Below are 21,049 nucleotides of genomic sequence, written 5' to 3'. Positions count from 1 at the left end.
TTGGAGGAAATCAGAAAAAAATAATAAATATGCAAGGTGAACTATAAAGTTTTGCTAATCTAAATTCTGAAATTGTCATTGTATATGTCTGTATATATTTTATTTTTAACTTTTATGAGTATGGTAAATTGCTTCATTTTTTTCCCCTGTAGGTGTCTTATAGAGATGTATTCAATTTAATCATCACCCCTAAAAATGAATATAGGAACTCACAAAAATTTATTCTAGTTAATCATCAGTTCTAAAAATGAATGTACAAACTTACAAAGACTTTTCAATTTAATCATCAGTCCTAAAAATGAATATAAGAACCAACAATTGTCTATCCCAAATGCACTTTATAACCTCCTTCTCTCTTCGCCCCCCCCCCATCCCATTTGTTACATAGATCGAAAATCAAAACTTCCTCTGGAGATTATTTTTTGCAGTTGTACAGGGTGTGAAGAAACTGATGTTTCACTTTAATTAGCTATATTTACCCATTTGTCCTGGTAAACTACCCCCTCCATGAGACCCCTGTCAGCTATTCTTTCTCTTCACATTCTCCAGAAAGTTATATTTATCATTTCCACCACCTCCTCTTTCCCTGGAAACAACTTTGTACGAATATTTTTAGTTACTTAACCTTTCTGCACAAACCCTTTTCTACCCTTGAATCATATTGGTTGCTTCCTTGTAATGGATGAGAAATTAACATTGCCACGGGGACATGGACAAAACCACATGCTTGCTTAACATAAATCTGAATAGCCACCTTAGGTTGCCTGGAAGTGTGTTTCATAAATTGGAGTTTTTAGTAGAGATTCCTTGAACTTGATGTCAAAAGACCTAACAGACCTAATTAGTGGCGGGTGCCATCCTGGGGATTTGAATGATCCATTTTGCACAAGAACATTTTGATGCAGTTAAAACCTTATCTCCTTTGAAGGCTTTTCTTTTATTGCATTGAATTTCAACACAGTCAGGCAAATTTTTCGTTTATTTGTGCAGTCAGATTGCTATTTCTGTTCATGTACTGGAGTTTGGATTTTTTTTTCTCTCTCTCCAAATGACTTAGTGAGATTTCACAATGTTTTATTTCTACAACTTATGTAAAAAGATGGAAGTTGAATAAATGAAAGAATGCTGAGAATTTCCTATCTCTGCTGTTGTTTGGTCTAGGTTAGAATGGCTATTATGCAATAACAGTTGTTTCTTTCCTTTTTTTTTTTTTTTTTTTTTTGCTGCCTGAAGGCCTGAGCTACAATGTTTCCGTAGGATTTGGGAGTATGTTCTATTTGAAATATCTTTGTTTGTGGCTAATAGCAGTGCATTAATATCATCCCTGCATGTAAATAAATAGAAATGCATTCTCTATGTATCCTTGCACTTTTCTGATTAGAACAGCCAATTGAAATAGAGAATTCAATTAGCACAAAGCAAATATTAAATGGTAAAATTAGTTTGGACGGCAGTAACTGAATGGATTTTATGTCCTAGCTATGTTTGTTCTAATCTCTGGCCTCCACATAGATACAAAGTGGGAAGACAGAAATAAAGAGTGGCAATTCCCCCTGATCTGACACAGTTTATGTAATGGCGATAGCATTGCCCTGGTGCAGTGATGAAGGGGGTTGTAATGAGGTGTCACCTTATGATCATTTTCAAACCATGGTGAGATTGGGGGGTGGGGAGTGGCCTCTTTTAGTGCAAATCAGACCAGTCTCTCCTGTCTGCTCATTGTTCTGTGGTCTCCATTTAACCTTCTGAATAGCGGGGCAAGAGGAAGTATGTTCTTTTTTCCTTCTCTTCTTCCTCTTCCACCTCCTTTTCCTCTTCTTATTCCACTTTTCTCTTCTCTTCTTCCTCTTCCTCTTTCCCCAAGTAAGAGCCAAATCACAGGATTTCAGCCAACTGGAGGGGATTGAGTCCCAGTGGTTTCAGAGAATTGCTAGCTCTCTCTTATTTACCAGCATCTTGAAAGGATCAGCGGCTCCTCTAATAAATCAACCTATAATATACTGATACCTTGTTGAGCATCGGCTTTGTGAATGCAGTCCTGTACCAGGCCTTCTAGACATGCCCCTCGCCCCCTCCAAGCATCTACAGTCCCACTAGGGAAGTAAGATGAATATGCATCAGTGAAAAGAAAGCACAAAATATTACATAATTAAGTATCAATTAAGTGATAAAGGTGTTAGTGTGTGAGGGAATAATGTGCCAAGTCATCGAATGCTGGACTTAGAAGGACAGATGAGAGCAAAAAGTTCAAGGATGGCAAATGCTTGGTGTATATAACCAACACCATTCTCATGCCAGTGGCAGGCATTGCTAATCAATCACATCACTCCTTGCCGATCTCACATGTGGCCCTAAAAACAGTCTTGCATTTTTGCTTTCCAAGAAACCACCTCTTGGTCAGAGTAGATATGTGAGAGAAAACATATTTCCCTTTCCTGATCTAGTCTGATCCCCTCATTTTAGATAAGGAAACAGAAGCTCAGGAAGTTAGGTCATACCTAAGACCACAGAGGCTGAACTCAGGTGTTCAGATCTTCATTTCAGTGCTCCACCTGCACTGGGGAAGTACAATTCAGAGAAGAGAGACATACACAGGGGCTGGGGGTTGTAGAGTGTAGATTAGATCAGCTGGGGATTGGTTCTCAAAGCAAGTTGAATTGGAGAAGAAAAATTCAGAAGCTGGAAGCATCTATCCTGAGACTTTAAAGGACCATTGTGAAGGAACCCATCACTCATTACTATAAGGCAGAATTACTCTTGGACTTGGAGCATGCTATGATTTTCCTTTGACTCTCTTCTCCCTCCCTCCTCGCTCTCTCAGCCAACAATATATAGCTCTTGATGGTGTCTGATAAAGTTGGGGCAAATGTGTGATCTTGCTGGGAAGTAGACAAGTCTAACAGATGTCACAGCCCACATGGAAAAATCATCTGGAAAGCAGAGTGTACTCCAGACTGTTTAACGGGTCCCTGAGAAGTGGGAAAGGCACGGGGCTATTTTGAGGAAGCCAGGGGGTGGGCTGGTTGGCCATGCCCTTCAGGGAGGAATGACCCTCCACCTTCCTCAGCCCCTACCTGTCAGCCTCATTCTCCCAGCCTTATGCTAGAGTCTGCAGGTGAGAATCATGCTTGGGGGGAGGGGGGGACTGGGGAGATTTCCTGGATGTGCTCATGCTCTGGAAAGAAATACTGAAAGCCAGAAAAAAATCTGGCAAGAGCAGAGCCTGGCTCTTTGAGCTTTTTATTTGAATTCTCTGTTCTCCACTCTCAACATCAGCCTGAGGAGGAAAATGTGCATTTTGAAAGTAACTGGCACATTTTGGAGAAGGGGACGAGGGACGTTGTATTACAGGGAATGAGGAGGGCTTCCAGAAACTCAAACACCGGTTGAATGGAAGGGCCTCTGTGACCTACATTGGTTGTGGTTCACGTCTAGTTCGTGGATCTCCCTCACCCCACTCCCCAGTCCCAAGAACCAAAGTGCAACTAGGAGATAGCAGACCATCAGTTTAGAGCTCAATTTAGTCAGCACAGATAGAATCCGGGCTTAGATGGAAACAGTAGAACTGAGAGCCTTCTAAGGAAGGTCTTTGAATTCTTCAAATATTTTGCAAAAACCAAATCTTGGCATCTTACCATCAGATAAGGAAATGATCTCTGCAGGCAGGGATTTAGGGAGATTTTTAACTTCTCCCCAGCCCCTGCTTTGACTGGAAATGGATGAATGGCGGCTTCTGTTTCCCTTGTCTGCATGCCTGTTGCTCAGATTCTTGGAGAAGTTCTATGTGCTGGTACCAGTGTTTTTGAGGAGCCATTGCGGAGTGGGTAGTCCCTGTGGTTGGAAACAGCCACGGAGACATCCTGCCCTGGAGAATTCCTCACAGTAGGAAGGGCCGAGGCTGCCCGCACCATCCACCTGGTGCCTTAGTCACTCGGCTACAGCCAGCTCCCAACTCTGCCCATAATTCTGATTCCTTGGCCACAGGGCAGAGGGGACTTGGAAGGTTTGTTGGGACACAGAGTGCAGAGTGTGCCTCTTCTTGAGTCCCCTTACGGTTAGAGAGCTTCCAGCCTACCTTCTAGAGAAAGATGGGTCAGGAATTGCAGTCCCGTCCCTGACTTGAGGACAGTAACTGTTGCCTTGGTGGAGAGAAACAAAAGAAGCCCACCTGCGGCATCTGCTATGGCTTCATAACGACCATTAGTTCCTCATGGTGTTTCTAGATTTTATCTTTGCAGCACAAAAGAGTCCTGACTGGGTCGACTTCATTCTGAGAGCCTCTTAAAATATCCCAAGGTATAGCTCAAAGGATTCTCCTTGGGAAACCTCTCCAGACTGTGGTCCTGAAGATTTCGGGACTTTTTCCACTTGAGACAATAGCTGTGCTGGTGGAGAACTTCAGGGTCAGCTCCTATCAGATTTCTCTTCTGGGATGACCCTCATATAGCGGAAACCAGAGACCAATGGCTGCTAGTAACATACTCCATCTGCCTGTGGCAGCTGCAAGCCCCCATGCCCACCAAGACATCAGGATTTCCAAGAATGCATCAGCCATTTTATGCACAGTTATCAGCTGTTTATGAAGCACCTGCCATACGCCAAACTCTCTACTACAGTCTTGGAAATCAAGTTAATAAGACGTGCATGGCCTACAGGGAGGGTAGTATTATAAACAAGTTGAGGGCTCCGAGGTGCAGACCAAGGTTCACCTGGCTATCCAAGGGAGTGGACATCTTGACCCAAATACCATTCTGTGCTCTGCACAGAGTACAGAGTAGAGCCATAGAACTTATGGCTGAAACTGAGTAGAGCCATAGAACTTTAGAGCCTCTGATCTGAGCCCCAGAGACGTTCAAGTGACTTGGCTTCAGATAAGGTCTCATCCAAAGTCAGACAGTTGAGGCTGGAGCATGCGCTGGGCCATGGCCCCCAGGGTCTTTGCTGTTGGCATGGTGGTTCCCACCGAGAGAATCTTCAGGGCTCATGGGCAGGAGTTTGGGATCCAATCCTACCTGCAGGGCTCTCCTCATCACTGGGGCAGCATCACTTTCTGTGCACGTGTCTTGTGTCCATGTGTCTGTGCTCATCAGCTCATGTTTCAAAGCCACGCTTCCCTCATCCTCACCCCCGTACCTTGCCATGGCCGCAAAAGTAGAGTTGTAGTGGTTTCCTTTCCTCCTTCTCTTTGCCTCAGGCTTTCTCTATCCACTCAGGGAGTTCATGTGAATCCATAAAAGGCTTTGGCTGGTGCAGGTCTCTGTGTCCTAAGTAGAGTTTAGCTGTGATCATTTAGGGAACCTGATGCTACCTGCCTTGTGACATACTTATGATTCGATCTAAATGACCAAAGCTAATTAAATCAGAGATACGTGTAGGGCAGTTCTGTCTCCACCATAAAGTAATAATTCAGTGTGTGAAATTTATTGAGCGCTGACAAAATGCCTAAGTGCTTTACATGAATCAGTTCATTTTATCACCACCACCCCATGAGGTGGGTGCTGTTATTCTTCCTTACTTTACAGATGAGGGCTCTGAGGCTCAGAGAGGTTCAGTGACTTGCCCAAGGCCGCCCAGCTAGCAAGCGATGGGGTCCAGGACACAAGCGCTACAGCATGGCTCCAGAGCCTGCGCTCAAAGCACTCTACTGCTGTCGTTATTCTTGTTATTGTCTCACCCAGATCAAAGCCACTCAGTTTTTGGCAGACATAGCAGGCTACCCCTTAACGGTGGCATTTGTGGGCAGCCATGTCCTGAGCAGACTCTAGGACTCATAGACGGCTGGTCCTGGACCTTTCTGCTGGGTCCTCGCACTGCAGAGAGGGTAATGCTGGCCCTGTCCCTCCCACAGCACTCCCTACAACTGAAGAAGGTGCCTTGTTCACCCAAACAGCCAGCCCCTTGTGTGGGATGAGTGTGACCGTGACTCCAGTGGTGACATAATATGTCCATTTTCCTCTTTTCCATGACAGGAGGCAAAGACACCATACTGTTTGGTGACCCCGCTCTTCCCACCACGCAGAGGTCGAGATCCCCACTGCTCAAGTTCGTCGAGCAGCTCACTGAGAACAAAGCGAGTCCCAAGGATGGTAAGCGGCCCTTGATTTCTTGCTCTTTCTTTGCCTGGCCAAGCCCTCCAGGGGCTTGGAGGACATCAGTCCCTCGCCTTCCTGCAGCTTCTGTGGCACTGTTGGGTCATCCCTCGTGTTTCTTCTTGTTGCCTACGTGGGTTTGTCTTGTTTGGAGCTTCCTGCAGAAGAACAAGCGTCCCTGCACTCTCAGCATGGCGGCATAGAGGTTAAGAGCGAGGGTCAGGATTTGAGCAACCTGGGTTCACATTCCAGCCCCACGTCACACTGGCTGTGAGAACTTGGACTGGTAACCTCAACCTCAGTTTCCCTACCTATAAGACGGTGAGATGTGGTACCAACGTCAGGGAAATCTTGGCACATTGCCTGGCAATGTGGTAAGTGGTCTAGGAATCAGTTGGATGGAGAAAACAATTTCTTTACCAGGCACACTTTCTGGAGGCAGTGTGTTTTGAAGGGGATCAAGGGCCCATTTAAGGTGCCAGATGAAGCAACAGGGTCGAGAACCAGATCTCTTCCCAGGTGGCAGTCTCATTTCCCTGACTAAACTATCTTTCACATCTTTCTGAGTTTTGCTCATCTGCTCCCTCCGCCCCCAGTGTGGTTACCAGCTTCCAAGATGGCCCCAATTGATCTCCACTTCCTGGCATTTGTGCCCTGTGTAGTCCTCTCCCACACTGTATCAGCGTTGGTCTGTGTGACTGATGGATTACAGCAGAAGTGATGGTATGTGAGTTCTGAGGCCGAGTTACGAAAGACTTGTGGAGTCTGCCTTACTGTCCCTACCTTGGATCCTTCACTCTGGAGGAAGCTGGCTGCCATGTCCTGAGGATTCTCGAGCAGCCCTACATGATCTTCACGTGGCCTGGAACTGAGGCTTCCAGCCATCAGCCACGTGAGTGCGCCATCTTGGAAGCAGATTCTCCAGCCGCAGTCAAACCTTCAGATGACAACAGCCCTGTTTAACATTTTGATGACAACCCCATTGGAGACCATTCACAAGAACCACCCGGATAAACTGCTCCCAGGCTCCTGAGTCTTAAGCTGCTAAGTTTTGAGACAATTTGTTATACAGCATTAGATAACTAATATACCCAGCACACGGGTGTCACGCTTCTTTCCTGGATTTCTACATTTCCTCTCCATCTTCTCTTGCTCAGAGTCATGCCTGCAACCACACCTCTATGAAAATATTTTTGACATTTTTTCCCAGTGGGTCCCATCTGCAGAGTTACAGTCCCATATTTCCCAAAGCACACATTTTCCCACCTGCATATTCTATGGACTTCTCAAGTATGACATCACAACTCTTCCTGCTTCCTCTTTTTGTCACTTAGCTATCCAACAGAGTCATCATCAACCGCCGTCCACGTTCCTTCTCCATCCATATCTAGTCTGCTGCTACTCTTTCTTCAGAGCTTCTTGTATCTCCATTTCTACCACCTCTGGCTTGGCTTGGGCCCTCTTGACCTTCTTGGCAAGGCTTCCATCCTGGTTTTCCTGCCTCCCAGAATCTCCTTACTCCCTTCCCGTCTTCATCCTGCTGCTGTGGGATGAAGCTTCTGGAGTACTGCTTTCCATAATGGTTGTACCCTGCTCAAAAATCTCAAGTGGCTCCCAACTGTCTCTTGTTAGCTGTTGAATAATAAAACACCCCAAAGCTTAGAACTTCAAGCAACAGCTATGTATTATTTATCCTGAGTCTTTGGATCCGATGGGTGGTTCTGCTAATCCGAGCTGGGTTCGGCAAGGCTCACTCCTGCTTCTGTACAGGTGTGTTTTGAAGCCTAACCAGATCACTCATACTAGTGCATGGAATGGTAAGAAGAGAAGCCTGGACGGGTCTAGGATTTCAACAGAGAGGTTCCCCAAGCACATGCGGGAAGAATTCCTGGAGAGAGCTCCTGACTTGTGGGGTTCCCACACTGGCCAGAAGACAAGGCAGGGACTTTCTAGCCAGCAGCATGGGGCTGTTTGCAAGGCTGGCCTGCTGAGCCCCCAGGCAGGCCCAAGCCTGCTAACCTGACATGGAGTCTGAGCCTGGCTTGATTTTCAGAAGGGTAGCGTAAGTAATGGCCTGATTCAAAATGATAGCTTTCAGAGTTCCATCATTAGCTCTCATTGTTCCAACCCTGTCCTTCGCCAGCACGGGTGGCAACAAGGAAGCATTTATGTAACTGCTGTCAGTGTCTGGGATGCCCTCATCACGGCTGCATCTCTGATTAATTCCAACTGAAAGCAGCGCACACTCAGGAAGACAAAGCCCATCAGAGACCAGTTCACAAAAGAAGATGAATGTGCCCTTCGGGCCAATGTTAGGGGGGAGGGAACACATTTTTAGAAGACCAGCAATCCTTTCTACAAAGAGCTACTGTTTTTTTCTTTTAGAGAAAATATTTTTTCTTTCTGCACTATTTGTGTCCTAATGCATTTGTATCAGTTGATTGCCTCATCATTATTGATATGTATATTGTTATTAATAAGTATTAATGATACTAATTCTGTTTGCTAAAGCAGCACGGAATAATTACTATTTGGGGGGTAATAATATTTTCCAATTCTGAGCCAATTCAGAAATCTTTCTTTTATGGAAATGGCAAGGGCTTCCCTGGTGGCGCAGTGGTTGAGAGTCCGCCTGCCGACGCAGGGGACATGGGTTCGTGCCCCAGTCCGGGAAGATCCCACATGCTGCGGAGCGGCTGGGCCCGTGAGCCATGGCCGCTGAGCCTGCGCATCCGGAGCCTGTGCTCCGCGACGGGAGAGGCCACAACAGTAAGAGGCCCACGTACCGCAAAAAAAAAAAAAAAAAAAGAAATGGCAATGCTATGTGTCTGTTCTCAAAGGAGAAATAAAACTCCCACAGCTTAAGCATCAACATTCCAGAATCACAGAGTTAAAGGAAGATTCTGCTCCCACAGCAAATAACCAGAGGTCCTCCTTATTAGCTCAAGAGTTGTGGTATTTTCAGTAACTTTTCTTTATCTTCTAATCACTACTTGAGTGTACTTTTTAGATATCTTTTGGATAAACAAAAGTGAGAAGAGGATTGGCAAATCCTGCTGTTGAACCATAAGCCAGTCTCAGAGCCTGGTCTCTATATGTTTATGGTCCTGAGACTCTGAAAATCTAGGCTTTCTTGGAAAAAAAAAAAAATCCACAATAGGACCAGACAAGAGAATTACAGCCATGTCCATCCCCTTATTGCGACTGTGCCTTGACCTATAATGATGACAGCAGTGTGGCCCCCGTTCCCCTCACCACCCAAAAGTTGAAAAGTTCTACCTGGTAATCTCAGAGGTTTGCCATTTTAAAAAAGATTCATACATTTGGATGTGAGCAGAATGTCATCTAAAAAAACGGCACAAGGCAAAGGACCGGCGAACCAAAAGGCCCCAGTGTAATTTAGACCACCCTCCCTTAGATGTAAATTAAGGTAGAGAAGAGTAACCTGACCTACAGTAAAAACAGCGCAAATGGTTTAGGGGTTAGGTTGTTATGGATAAGGTTAATTAATTTTTCAGGGGCACCAGAATATACTATTAAGTGTCCTGGAAGAAGTAATTTCATAAGAGTAATTTCCAGAAGGAGTTTATTCATCTCACGTTGGTGAAAAATTTAGCCGCAGAAAGGACCATAATTTACTCCTTTTGAATAAAGCTTCTTGCACTATGCTGGAAACTGGCTCATTTTGACTCCGTGTTTCCCCGTGTCTCCTGTATAACCACTATAACATTTTTTCATTTGTTAGTATGAAAATTATGTGATTGCTTCCCTGAGCTACCACAGATGTAGCTAAATGATTGTGTGAGTTAGAAATCTTTTTTTCTCAAAGTGCCATTTTAAGAACTTTTAGTAACCTGAACCTGGAACAAATAAATCCAAGGACTGCTTTCATTTATTTATGGATGGTATTGAAATATATGTACAAACATATTCATTTATTCATGCATTCATGTATATGTCTATAGATTCAAACATTTAATAAGCTATTTACTGAGCCCCCCCTTTACTGGCAAAGGTAAAAAATTAATCAGGTAAGATTTTATACTTCAGGTGCGTTTTATAAGCTAATTATACATAAGTAACAATTTAAGGGTTAAAAAAGTAAGAAGTATGAAGTTCCCTTGGAGGTTCAGACACAACCTTGTGGGGATTAGGACAGTGGAAGGATTTAATCAAACAGCCTTCACGGCGGAGGTGGAGGTGGGGCTCACTCTTGAAGCTGGTCATCTTGACGCATCAAGGAATGATGGTCACGGAGGCATCAACCATGTAAGCAAAGACGCAGAGGGCAGGGCTGGGTGCCATGAAGGGTTCGGTGTGGCTGGAGTATAAGGACACGAGGAGAAGAGTTGGCATGGCAGGTAAATGGATGTTGGGTCACTGAAGGTGTTGAATGTCAGGAGAAGCTAGGGCTTTGTTCTCGGGGTGGTGGCGGCCTTTGGAGGTTTGAGAGCTGGGGAAAGGCATAGTCATATTTGTGTTTCAGCTCTAGTGTGTCTCACACTGTCACGTGCAGCCACATCGCCTGCGATCTTACTAAAATGCAGATTCTGAACCAGTAGGTCTGGGATAGGATACTGCATGTCTAACAAACTGCCAGGTGATGCCACTGCTGCTGGTCCACGGACCCCACTTTTAGTAGCAAAGCCTTAGGGAAGGTTCCTCTCCTGTTAGTTGGATTACAGCAGGAGGAGCTGGGGAGCACAGGAACCTATTAGGAACTAACATACGTTATCCTGGCTGAACAGATCTGAAGAGTTACTTTTTTAAAAATCAAGGCTTGCTTTAGTCACTCATTTATATATTCATGAATTTCATTTAAGCACAAGTAATGTCTCATTTTCAGGTACAATACTTACTGAAGTCAGTGAGCTCTTAGGAAAGTAATACATAGTGGTCCATGACTAAATAATACAGGCTTTAGAGTATATACAAGATTTGGTCGAATGTCTGTCCCTGGGAAATTTCTATGGTCATTAAAAGGACTTAAGAGAAGGAAAATGGCTTCTTTTGAATGTGAGAAGCAAATCTGTATCAGAACTAGAGGCTTGGGGTGTGGGGACAGCAGTCAAGGTCTGCCTTGACTTCTGAGAACCACAGGGTCTAGTGTTGAACACACATGTCTGGGTGCCAAGAGTTCACTCCCCAAGTGCTTCCCAGGCATGCAGAGCCTCTTTTGCTTGTTAGGTCCGGAAGGGCCATCAGAGAGTCCTGCCCCTCATTTTGTATCTGAAAAAAAGAAGGCCATGCTACCAGAAAACTACTAGAGCTAATCAGTGAATTTGGTAGAGTACCAGGATACAAAATTAGTGCACAGAAATCTCTTGCATTCCTATACACTAACGATGAAAAATCTGAAAGAGAAATTAAGGCAACACTCCCATTTGCCACTGCAACAAAAAGAATAAAATACCTAGGAATAAACCTACCTACGGAGACAAAAGACCTGTATGCAGAAAATTATAAGACACTGATGAAAGAAATTAAAGATGACACAAACAGATGGAGAGATATACTATGTTCTTGGATTGGAAGACTCAACATTGTGAAAATGACTCTACTACCCAAAGCAATCTACGTATTCAATGCAATCTCTATCAAACTACCAATGGCATTTTTCACAGAACTAGAACAAAAAATTTCAAAATTTGTATGGAAACACAAAAGACCCCAAATAGCCAAAGCAATCTTGAGAAAGAAAAATGGAGCAGGAGGAATCAGGCTCCCAGACTTCGGACTATACTGCAAAGCTACAGTAATCAAGACAGTATGGTACTGGCACAAAAACAGAAATACAGATCAATGGAACAGGATAGAAAGCCCAGAGATAAACCCGCACACATATGGTTACCTTATCTTTGACAAAGGAGGCAAGAGAATACAATGGAGAAATGACAGCCTCTTCAATAAGTGATGCTGGGAAAACTGGACAGCTACATGTAAAAGAATGAAATTAGAACACTCGCTAACACCATACACAAAAATAAACTCAAAATGGATTAAAGACCTAAATGTAAGGCCAGACACTGTAAAACTCTTAGAGGAAAACATAGGCAGAACACTCTATGACATAAATCACAGCAAGATCCTTTTTGACCCACCACCTAGAGAAATGGAAATAACAAAAATAAACAAATGGGACCTAATGAAACTTAAAATCTTTTGCACAGCAAAGGAAACCATAAACAAGATGAAAAGACAACCCTCAGAATGGGAGAAAATATTTGCAAACGAAGCAACTGACAAAGGATTAATCTTCAAGATATACAAGCAGCTCATGCAGCTCAATATCAAAAAAACTAACAACCCAATCCAAAAATGGTCAGAAGACCTAAATAGACATTGCTCCAAAGAAGATATACAGATTGCCAATAAACACATGAAAAGATGCTCAACATCACTAATCACTAGAGAATGCAAATCAAAACTACAATGAGTATCACCTCACACCAGTCAGAATGGCCATCATCAAAAAATCTACAAACAATAAATGCTGGAGAGGGTGTGGAGAAAAGGGAACCCTCTTGCACTGTTGGTGGGAATGTAAATTGATACAGCCACTATGGAGAACAGTATGGAGGTTCCTTAAAAAACTACAAATAGAACTACCATATGACCCAGCAATCTCACTACTGGGCATATACACTGAGAAAACTATAATTCAAAAAGAGTCATGCACCGCAATGTTCATTGCAGCTCTATTTACAATAGCCAGGAGATGGAAGCAACCTAAGTGTCCATCCACAGATGAATGGATAAAGAAGATGTGTCACATACATACAATGGAATATTACTCAGCCATAAAAAGAAACAAGACTGAGTTATTTGTAGTGAGGTGGATGGACCTAGAGTCTGTCATACAGAGTGAAGTAAGTCAGAAAGAGAAAAACAAATACTGTATGCTAACACATATATATGGAATCTAAAAAAAAATCAAAGGGTTCTGATGAACCTAAGGGCGGGACAGGAATAAAGACACAGATGTAGAGAATGGACTTGAGGACACGGGGAGGGGGAAGGGTAAGCTGGGACAAAGTGAGAGAATGGCATTGACATATATACACTACCAAATGTAAAATAGATAGCTAGTGGGAAGCAGCTGTATAGCACAGGGAGATCAGCTCAGTGCTTTGCAACCACCTAGAGTGGTGGGATAGGGAGGGTGGGAGGGAGACGCAAGAGGGAGGGAATATGGGGATGTATGTATACGTATAGCTGATTCACTTTGTTATACAGCAGAAACTAACACAACAATGTAAAGCAAGTATACTGCAATAAAGGTGTTAAAAAAAAAAAAAAGAAGGCCAAACAGGTCATCCTGACCACAAAGCAAGCAAATAGGAAAATGGGGTCTGGATGCTGGCTCTCAGGGCCCCATGCTCTCTCCCATCCCCCTCCAGTTGCAGCTAGAGAATTTCTGTTGTACAGGTTTAGAAAGAACAGTTTAGAGAGGCGGGGTAGGGAGCTTGAAGTTGCTTTTGCATACAGCACTTTATTGAAAGTGAGAAAGCACAAGTGGTCTGCATCAAAGAATGAGGTGCTGATGGAGATGGGGGTGGAGGTGCTCAATCCCTCCCTAACTCTCCTTCTGTTTCCCACACAGAGAGCAGCGAGAACCTCTTTTCATTACTAAAGAGCCCCAGATCTTCCCTGAGCTACAGAACCTTCAAACCCTTTGTCCTCAGGTTAAATATTTCATGGGCACAAGGAACCACCATCAGAGAGCGAAGCAGGCGATAACCAGGCGCCTGGAAAGGAGGGGTTACAGACATGGCCCACGTGATCCCTTTCCCTCCATTAATGACACAGGAATCACCAGAGTGGCTGTTTTCTTTTTTGTGGGTCCTGTGTTCCCTTCAGCAGGATTTTCTATGTCGGAGGCCTGGCAGCAGTGGGCCTGAGGTTGGGAGGAGAGGGGAAGTAAGGGCTGACTTCCAGCCAGAGGTTTGACGCTGTCCCTGGTCTGTTTCAGGGGAGGCTCAGAAGCAAGAACGAGATGAAAGTCGTGCCGCTGCCGAGGCGCTGACAGTGCGGGAGGATGCTGGGATTCCCGCCGTTAGCTCCCCAGCAAATCAGAGTCACAGGAACCAACGCAAGCACTTTCATCCCTCATTACCCCAGCTACCTTCTGAGGAAGAAGAAGTAAACAGGCTTGGAAGGGAAATCGTGAAACTGGCAGAGGAGCAGGCAGCTGCCAAACCAGAAGGGGTCACAAGAGAGGGTCCCGTGGAGAGTCGGAGGGACGAGATGGGGCCATCCCCGCCGGACCTGGCCACCAAGGGGTCGTGCCCCAAACCTTGCCCGGACTCTGCTGAGTCCAGCCAGCGTGCAGCAGAAGCTCCCACCCTGGAAGATGGCAAGGAGAGACCCCCGAGAGTGGAGGTAGAAGGAACACCATGAAAACTTGAAGGGGAACGAGGTCAGGCATGATGACACATTGAAGGCACCCGGGTCGGTAAAGAATTAAGCATCAGAACAGCTCACCGAAGTCACTTTCTCCTAAAGCACCTCCAAGTCTGCAAGTGAAAAAGGACACACAGCTCCTGCTGTAAACTGTGAATATCCTGATGATGCCAGCACAGTTCGATTTATTAAATGCGGGTCCTCAAGCTTCTCAGTGTCATCTCTTTCTGCGGAAGCTGCACGCTGTGAACATGGCCAGGCGCGGAATCGTGTCAGCCATATGGCTGGTTTTCGACATCCATCTTTCTGTCAGCACTTGTTTTATTAGAGATAAGATGTTTTTCTATTTGCGGTTAAAGTTGTCGATCAGAATTATGGGAAGGGCTTGAAATGGATGGGGTTTTTAATCAGATTCCGGTCTTTGTAATGATTAGGAGGCTGTAGAGTAAGGTGTAATTAAGCACAATGGGTCCAGAGGGCCCCCAGCTCCTCTCCATCACGTCAGGGCCCGGAAGGACCTCCCAGCGTGGGTGTTCTTGGCATCCTGCCCGCAGCGCTGTCTGTAGTGGCACCGACTGGCAGGCGGAAAGGGGCTTAAGTGGGCTCAGAAGGTTAGGCTTCCGGTCTGAAATCCACAGCCCCTGTTGAGACCTGTCTGCTGACTACTAGAGCTGAATTTTCCAGCCTGTAATTCTAGAGGATTAATCGACCTGGAGTGACTGGGGAGGGCAGGACAGGGGGGAGTGGGGCGGGCTGTGGATACACAGGGAAGATGGGGGGGACTCCAGTGGTGTTTTGATGTTTTGTTTCTGAGATGAGATGAGAGCCAGAACCTGGGAATGCTGGTTCTCTCCCTTCATCCCAGGCTACATATAGGGTTTTATGGTTTTATGGTCCTGTAGGGTTGGGGCAAGATATAGCTGCTTAGGGGCCAACCCACAATCCCCCCACCACCTGAAACCTCTAGCATCACTCCTCCAACAGAATGCTGCGGCTGCTTCCCCCTGTGCTGCCGGCTACTGGGGTTTTAAAGACAGAGCTCGTGGCCCTAGAGTGGAAAGAAAGGGAAAAACAAAGTAACTCATTACAGCCTTTGTGATGATGGGGAGGGGAGGGGACGAGGGAACCAAGTTCAAGCTCCAAGAGTGGGAAAGCAGAGAGTGGTCACCCCCACCTGCTTCTTTCCTTAGGGATAAAATTAACTTTTCTAGGCGGCATCTGGCGCTGCAGCACTTGAAGCCTCATCAAATGACAGACCTTTCTTTGTGCTGAACGCAGTTCATTTCTCCAGGAAGACCTAAAACTAGATCGCAAAGCTCAGAACATCCCTGAGAACCAGAATGACTCTTTTGAGAGACTCTCCTGCAGGGAAAAGAGAAGTTCCCAAGGTGGGAGAGGTAGAAAATTCCTCAATTCATCCTAGAAATCAGAGGTTTAGACCAGGCTTGGGATCCCAGGTGTGAATCCTGCATGCACGTGGGTGACCAGCTGCCCGCCCCCCCCCCGCCCCCAAAACTTCCCTGCCACGTTTATCTCCTGACATCACTCTGCCAGCTGGGTGGGATCCATCAGACTTTGCATGTCTTGCTCTGAAGGAGGGCAAGGTGCAGACTAGAGGGTCCCATCCTCTGCCAAATGCACCCTGGGTGGACCTCCAGCTGCTTTCTTCCCACTCACCTGAGTCCACCCTCATCACCTAGAGGGATGCAGGCACGCCTGAGTCAGAGCACTGTGGCTCCCGGTGAGCAGGACATGACATCTACCCCTGCCCGTCAGGCCCCAATGCCCCATTCATCCCTCTATGCTCCAGCCTCTCCCCCTTCCCAGACTCATCCCCTTACCTTTCCCTCCACGGAGGTCGCTTCTGCAGCTGCAAAGTTTGCCCAGGCCAGCAGCCACAGAAATCACTTTCCTGCTGCACCAGGCCTAAACTCTCTGCAAATGTTTAACACTACTGCATAGGACGCCAAAGCCACCAAAGGAAAACACAGCCAGATTTAATACAATGATAATAACAAGAAAAATCTCTCTCCACGGAAGCCTTGGTTTTGACACACGATTGGCCAGGTGCATGTTTTTAGGGCCCATTCATCACCTTCTGGAAAGCAGGGCTTATAATAAACTCCTACACATTCCATCATGGGCAAGAAAACTGCCATGAGTCCCAGAGTATGGGGTTCAGGGCAGGGGGTCATAGGGAGCGATAACATAAGCTCTGTGTATCCAATCAGCCTGTGGGGGGGGGGGGTCTTGTGTTATTAGATGGAATTGGAGCCAATGAGATGATCCTGTCATATTTGTAATCTTGACATTGCCCTGTACATACATGTGACACTGTCCCACCTCTGCTATCCCAACTCAACATGGTTCTTCTGTTCCACAGACATTAAAAAGAGTTTCAGCAATTACTTATGGTTGTCTTTTGTCTTTTTAAGAGTCATTGTGAAAATGTATTTCATTCTGTGCCCTACTCCACCAGATAACCCTGCATCAGTTGGGGTACTCTCAGCTACAGTTCACACCTTAAGAAACTTAAACAATAAGGAAATGAATTATATTTCATAACAAGAACTTAAGAAGTAGGGAATGCCAGGCAGGGCTGGTTCATTCAAGAAAGTTATCAAGGATGTGAGTTTCTGTCTTCCTGCTTTTCCTGCCTCGGTGTCATCTACTCCCTCATGATAACAAGATGGCTGCAACAGCTCCAGCCATCACCTGTTCTCACATCTGTGTCCAAAGGCAGAAGGAAGTTTCTGTGTGTGTGTGTGTGTGTGTGTGTGTGTGTGTGTTTTAAGAGCAGGTAACCCAGTTCTTGTCACATTTCATTGGTCAAAATTGTCACATGTCTATATGACCATGTCACCTGTCTATGTCTAAAACAGTCCTTAGCAAGGAAGATGAAATTACTCTGATGGGCTTAGATTCATCAAGATTATCCTCTGAATTGGGGAGGAGACTTGTCCCTGGACATGCAGACTCTAAAAGGGTGAACAGTAAAACAAAATCAGATCTTGGGAAGTGTAGCAGAGTGGGGGATAGATTTGAGTAGGCCACCAATAGCATTGTCTCTGAACCCCACATGTCTGTTCTTGTTTTATTTTTTCTTTTAAAAACCAGAATATTGCATTACTGATGAGTGTGGAGTTGAGGGAGGGGTGGTTGTTATTTGTTTGTTTGTTAAGAAAAATGCCATCTCATCTCTCCCATTCCCTGACTTCTTTATTACCTGTCCTATTTTGCAGCTGAAACGTTCCCACCTTTGTTTACCTCTTCAAGTGTATCTGTCCTTCCATTATTTTTCCAGCTCAGTTGCCAGCAGAATGCTGAACAGTCTGGATAAATGAAACCGAGCTGACAGGTCTCTTAATGAAAGCTTGTTTGCACACTCTGCATTTCTTGTGATCGCTCTGTACCTGGGAGCCTTTAGGTGTGGATTTTTACATATGAGTGTTTGTCATTCTTTTAATTAAGGCCTGTGGAAATGGATTGGTTTTTGTAAGCCAGACATTTCTCATCCCTAACTCCTCTTTCCATGCCTCCTCTGCACCTTCCTCTCCCCCTCCCCCTTTCTCCTTCTCCTGGAACAGCCTCTGTCGTTAGGAGGCCCCCGATGGCATTCAGCTCAATCCCTGCTGGAACCTGCTCCCAGTTGGCAGTCTTAAGGAAGCGAAATTCATTTTCCCATCATTTTTCCTCTCTCTGTGCCCTCACTCCCAGACACACACCACCATCATGACTTGAAGCTCTAAAAAAAGAGTTCTAGTATCAGTCATTCATGTGTTGGAGTGAATTTGGGGATGTGTTATTCCTTCTGGGAGCATTTGCACCCCAGCTCACCATCTGAATTGTTCCAAATGCATGTCCAATCTTCTCTCTAAAGAATTTCGAAGACCAGCTACTTGCTCATTGGGGTTACCTTTTCTGTCTCTTTCAAATCACAGCATGCCTTTGCCGCTCTTGGTTTCCTCTAAAACCTGTGGCTCTCTCCTGGCTGGTTTATTTCCTGTAGCCCTGTGACTTGATACCTTATTTCTCTTTGAAGAAGGTCTCTATTTGAGTCCCTTCCATCTCTGCCCTCTGCTTTCATTTTGGAAGCCTCCATCTGGAGCAATCTTCCTCCTTAATAATACTGAGGGTACCTTCATAAGGCTCAGTTAGGATGTCAAAAAGCCAAAGGATTCCCCTCAACCCACTACATTAATATATTCCTTGTTTTCCAGATGTCTTTCTGAACAGAGAAAAATTTGTACATTCTACAGATGCAATAGAGAGCGAGGCAGTGAATCTAATTAGAAATAAGCAGAAAAATAAGAAGGACCCATCTCTCGATATTACAGTTGTTCACAGAAACAAAACAAAACAAAACAAGTTGATACAGCCTGAAGGTAATTTAAAACGATAGATACAGATGTGTCGCCTTACATTTCATAACACCTCTTTACCAAATGAGGATTGTTTTTTCGGATTCTTAGAGCAAGTTTGCATAATACTGACAAGTATGATTTTCTGGAATTATATGAGCCCAGGAATATATTTGGGGATCTTGGCAAAGGCCAGTGATAGCCTATTAAATTTAAAACAACGGACTTAAAAAAAAAAACAACAGATCAGGTGCTGTTTTGTAATTTGATTTAAACAAAGTAACTTCTGTTCAGTTGTAGACCTTGATTTAGTGGATCTATGATCATCATGTGTCATAACTGTATCTTTTTTGTTACCTGAAATTAAAATGTAATTAACCTGATGTAGGCGATTAATCATCGGTATTATTTACATTATCCTCCTCCCACCCTCGCCGAAGGCCGAGGCTAGGCTGAGCATAGCTTTTAGCATATTGCAGCAACGTATCACTTGCAATCCGTCCCTAAAATTTTTAGATCATATGCTAGTCGTGAAAAATATGGAGAATGTAAAGATTTTATGCATTCAGTCAAAAACGCCAGATCTAAAATCAGTTAGTTAATTTCCTGCCATCTTTCAAGTTGACCAAAGCACTCACTGATTTGCTCTATTTTCTTACGTTTTTAGTATTTCTGTATATACACGCACTGAAAAGCCCCACTTGGAAGAAAAATTCACTGCAATTCGGAGAAAAAGCTTATCCTAAACATCTAAAGATAGCGTTTCTAATTATTGTCGACATTGTGTTTAAACTGTGCAAACTGGAGCATTATTCTCACTTTACCAGCTGCGTCTAGGTAGAGTCATTACATCAAACGCTTCTAATTTTACAAAAAGAAATCAAAACAAGTGTGTGTTTAAGTCTCAGTGACAAACGCAAACCCTGTGAGTCAAATAGGCAAACTGATTAGCAAGCTGGCTGGGAAGTCAAAACAGCAAATATAAGAAGATTAACAAAATAGATCTGTAAGAGGAGAGGAGTAAAAATAGCCTCCAGGGGCCAAATGGGGTCCTGTGGGCGGGTCTGGTGGCACACATCCGGTTCTGTGCAGGAACCAGATGCCTGCCCTTATGGGCACCAGTCTTTCCTTCATCTTGGCCCCTCCCCCCAAGAGCTGGGATCACAGAATTCATCTCAGCAGGCCTCTTAATGGATGTGGAAATCCTTCTTCCAAACCGAAGAGGTAGCAGCCTTGCCTTTACTTGAATCCTTCTAGTGACACGACACTCACTACCTTTCAAGGTCATCCAATCCATGACTAGGTAGCTATTTTTGACCTTAGCCATTCATTAGCTCCTTAGGCCTTCACGCTATGCTGTACACCTCTCATGAGTAACTCTTGATTTAATCTTCACAACAGTCCAATGCGATAGTCTTATTTTACAGATGAGAGAGCTCAGGCCCAGAGAGGTGAAGTGACTTGCCCAGGTCACACAGCTTATAAGTGTGGCTGAGCTGAGGTTCCAAACAGGCCTTTCTACCTCTTAAACTTTCAGCCCCTGTGCTGTATACATTCCTGGCCCTTACAGTGAACTGTAACTTGCCCCTCTATTATCTCCTCTCTTTGTTTCTTGGCTCTGGAGCCCCATAGAATAGTGTATCAATCCCATTCCCATGAATGGACACGACAGAAATGAAGCAGATCTGCGAGGGTATTTCTTCAGTCTGGGGGGTGTCAAGGGTAGTGAAGAGAGAAACTAAAAACAGAAGGTGCTGTGGTCTGAATGTTTGTGTTCCCCCCAAAATTCATATGTTGAAATCCTAACCCCCAAATATGATGGTATTAGAAGGTGAGACCTTTGGTAGGGGGTCCCAAAGTCATGAAGGGGGAGCCCTCGTGAATGAGGTTGCTGCCTTAAAAAAGGCTTGAAAGAGATCCCTCATCCCTTCTACCACGTGATAACACTGCAAAGAGGTACGGGCTATGAGTCCCAAAGAGGGCTCTCACTGACGATGCTGGCGCCCTGATCTTGGACTCCCAGTCTCCAGAACTGTGAGATAGATTTCTATTGTTTATAAGCTACCCAGTCTCCAGTATTTTGTGACAGCAGCCTGAACAGACCAAGACGGAAGACAAGCGATGAGACGCACCAGCCCCCTTCTGAAAACTAAGTGCAAACTTCCCTTGATGATCCTGAATTAACCTATAATCTGG

The 21,049-nt window shown here is 44.9% G+C and overlaps 1 protein-coding gene across 1 annotated transcript in view; it reads left to right on the top strand.

The window, feature by feature from the left end:
- The window catches only part of CCDC149 (coiled-coil domain containing 149), a 98,562-nt gene extending 81,662 nt beyond the window's left edge, over positions 1–16,900 (top strand). The window contains 4 exon segments of the mRNA XM_060299213.2: positions 1,234–1,266; positions 5,970–6,086; positions 14,062–14,450; positions 14,453–16,900. Of these exon segments, the coding sequence (XP_060155196.1) occupies positions 1,234–1,266; positions 5,970–6,086; positions 14,062–14,450; positions 14,453–14,497 (584 nt within the window). The 3' untranslated portion in view covers positions 14,498–16,900.
- Positions 16,901–21,049: the final 4,149 nt, after the last annotated feature.

Source organism: Globicephala melas, chromosome 5 (genome assembly GCF_963455315.2).
Source record: "Globicephala melas chromosome 5, mGloMel1.2, whole genome shotgun sequence".
In the NCBI taxonomy this organism is placed as follows: Eukaryota; Metazoa; Chordata; class Mammalia; order Artiodactyla; family Delphinidae; genus Globicephala; species Globicephala melas.
Note: the sequence above shows the minus strand (reverse complement) of the source record. Positions and strands in the feature narration are given on the sequence as shown.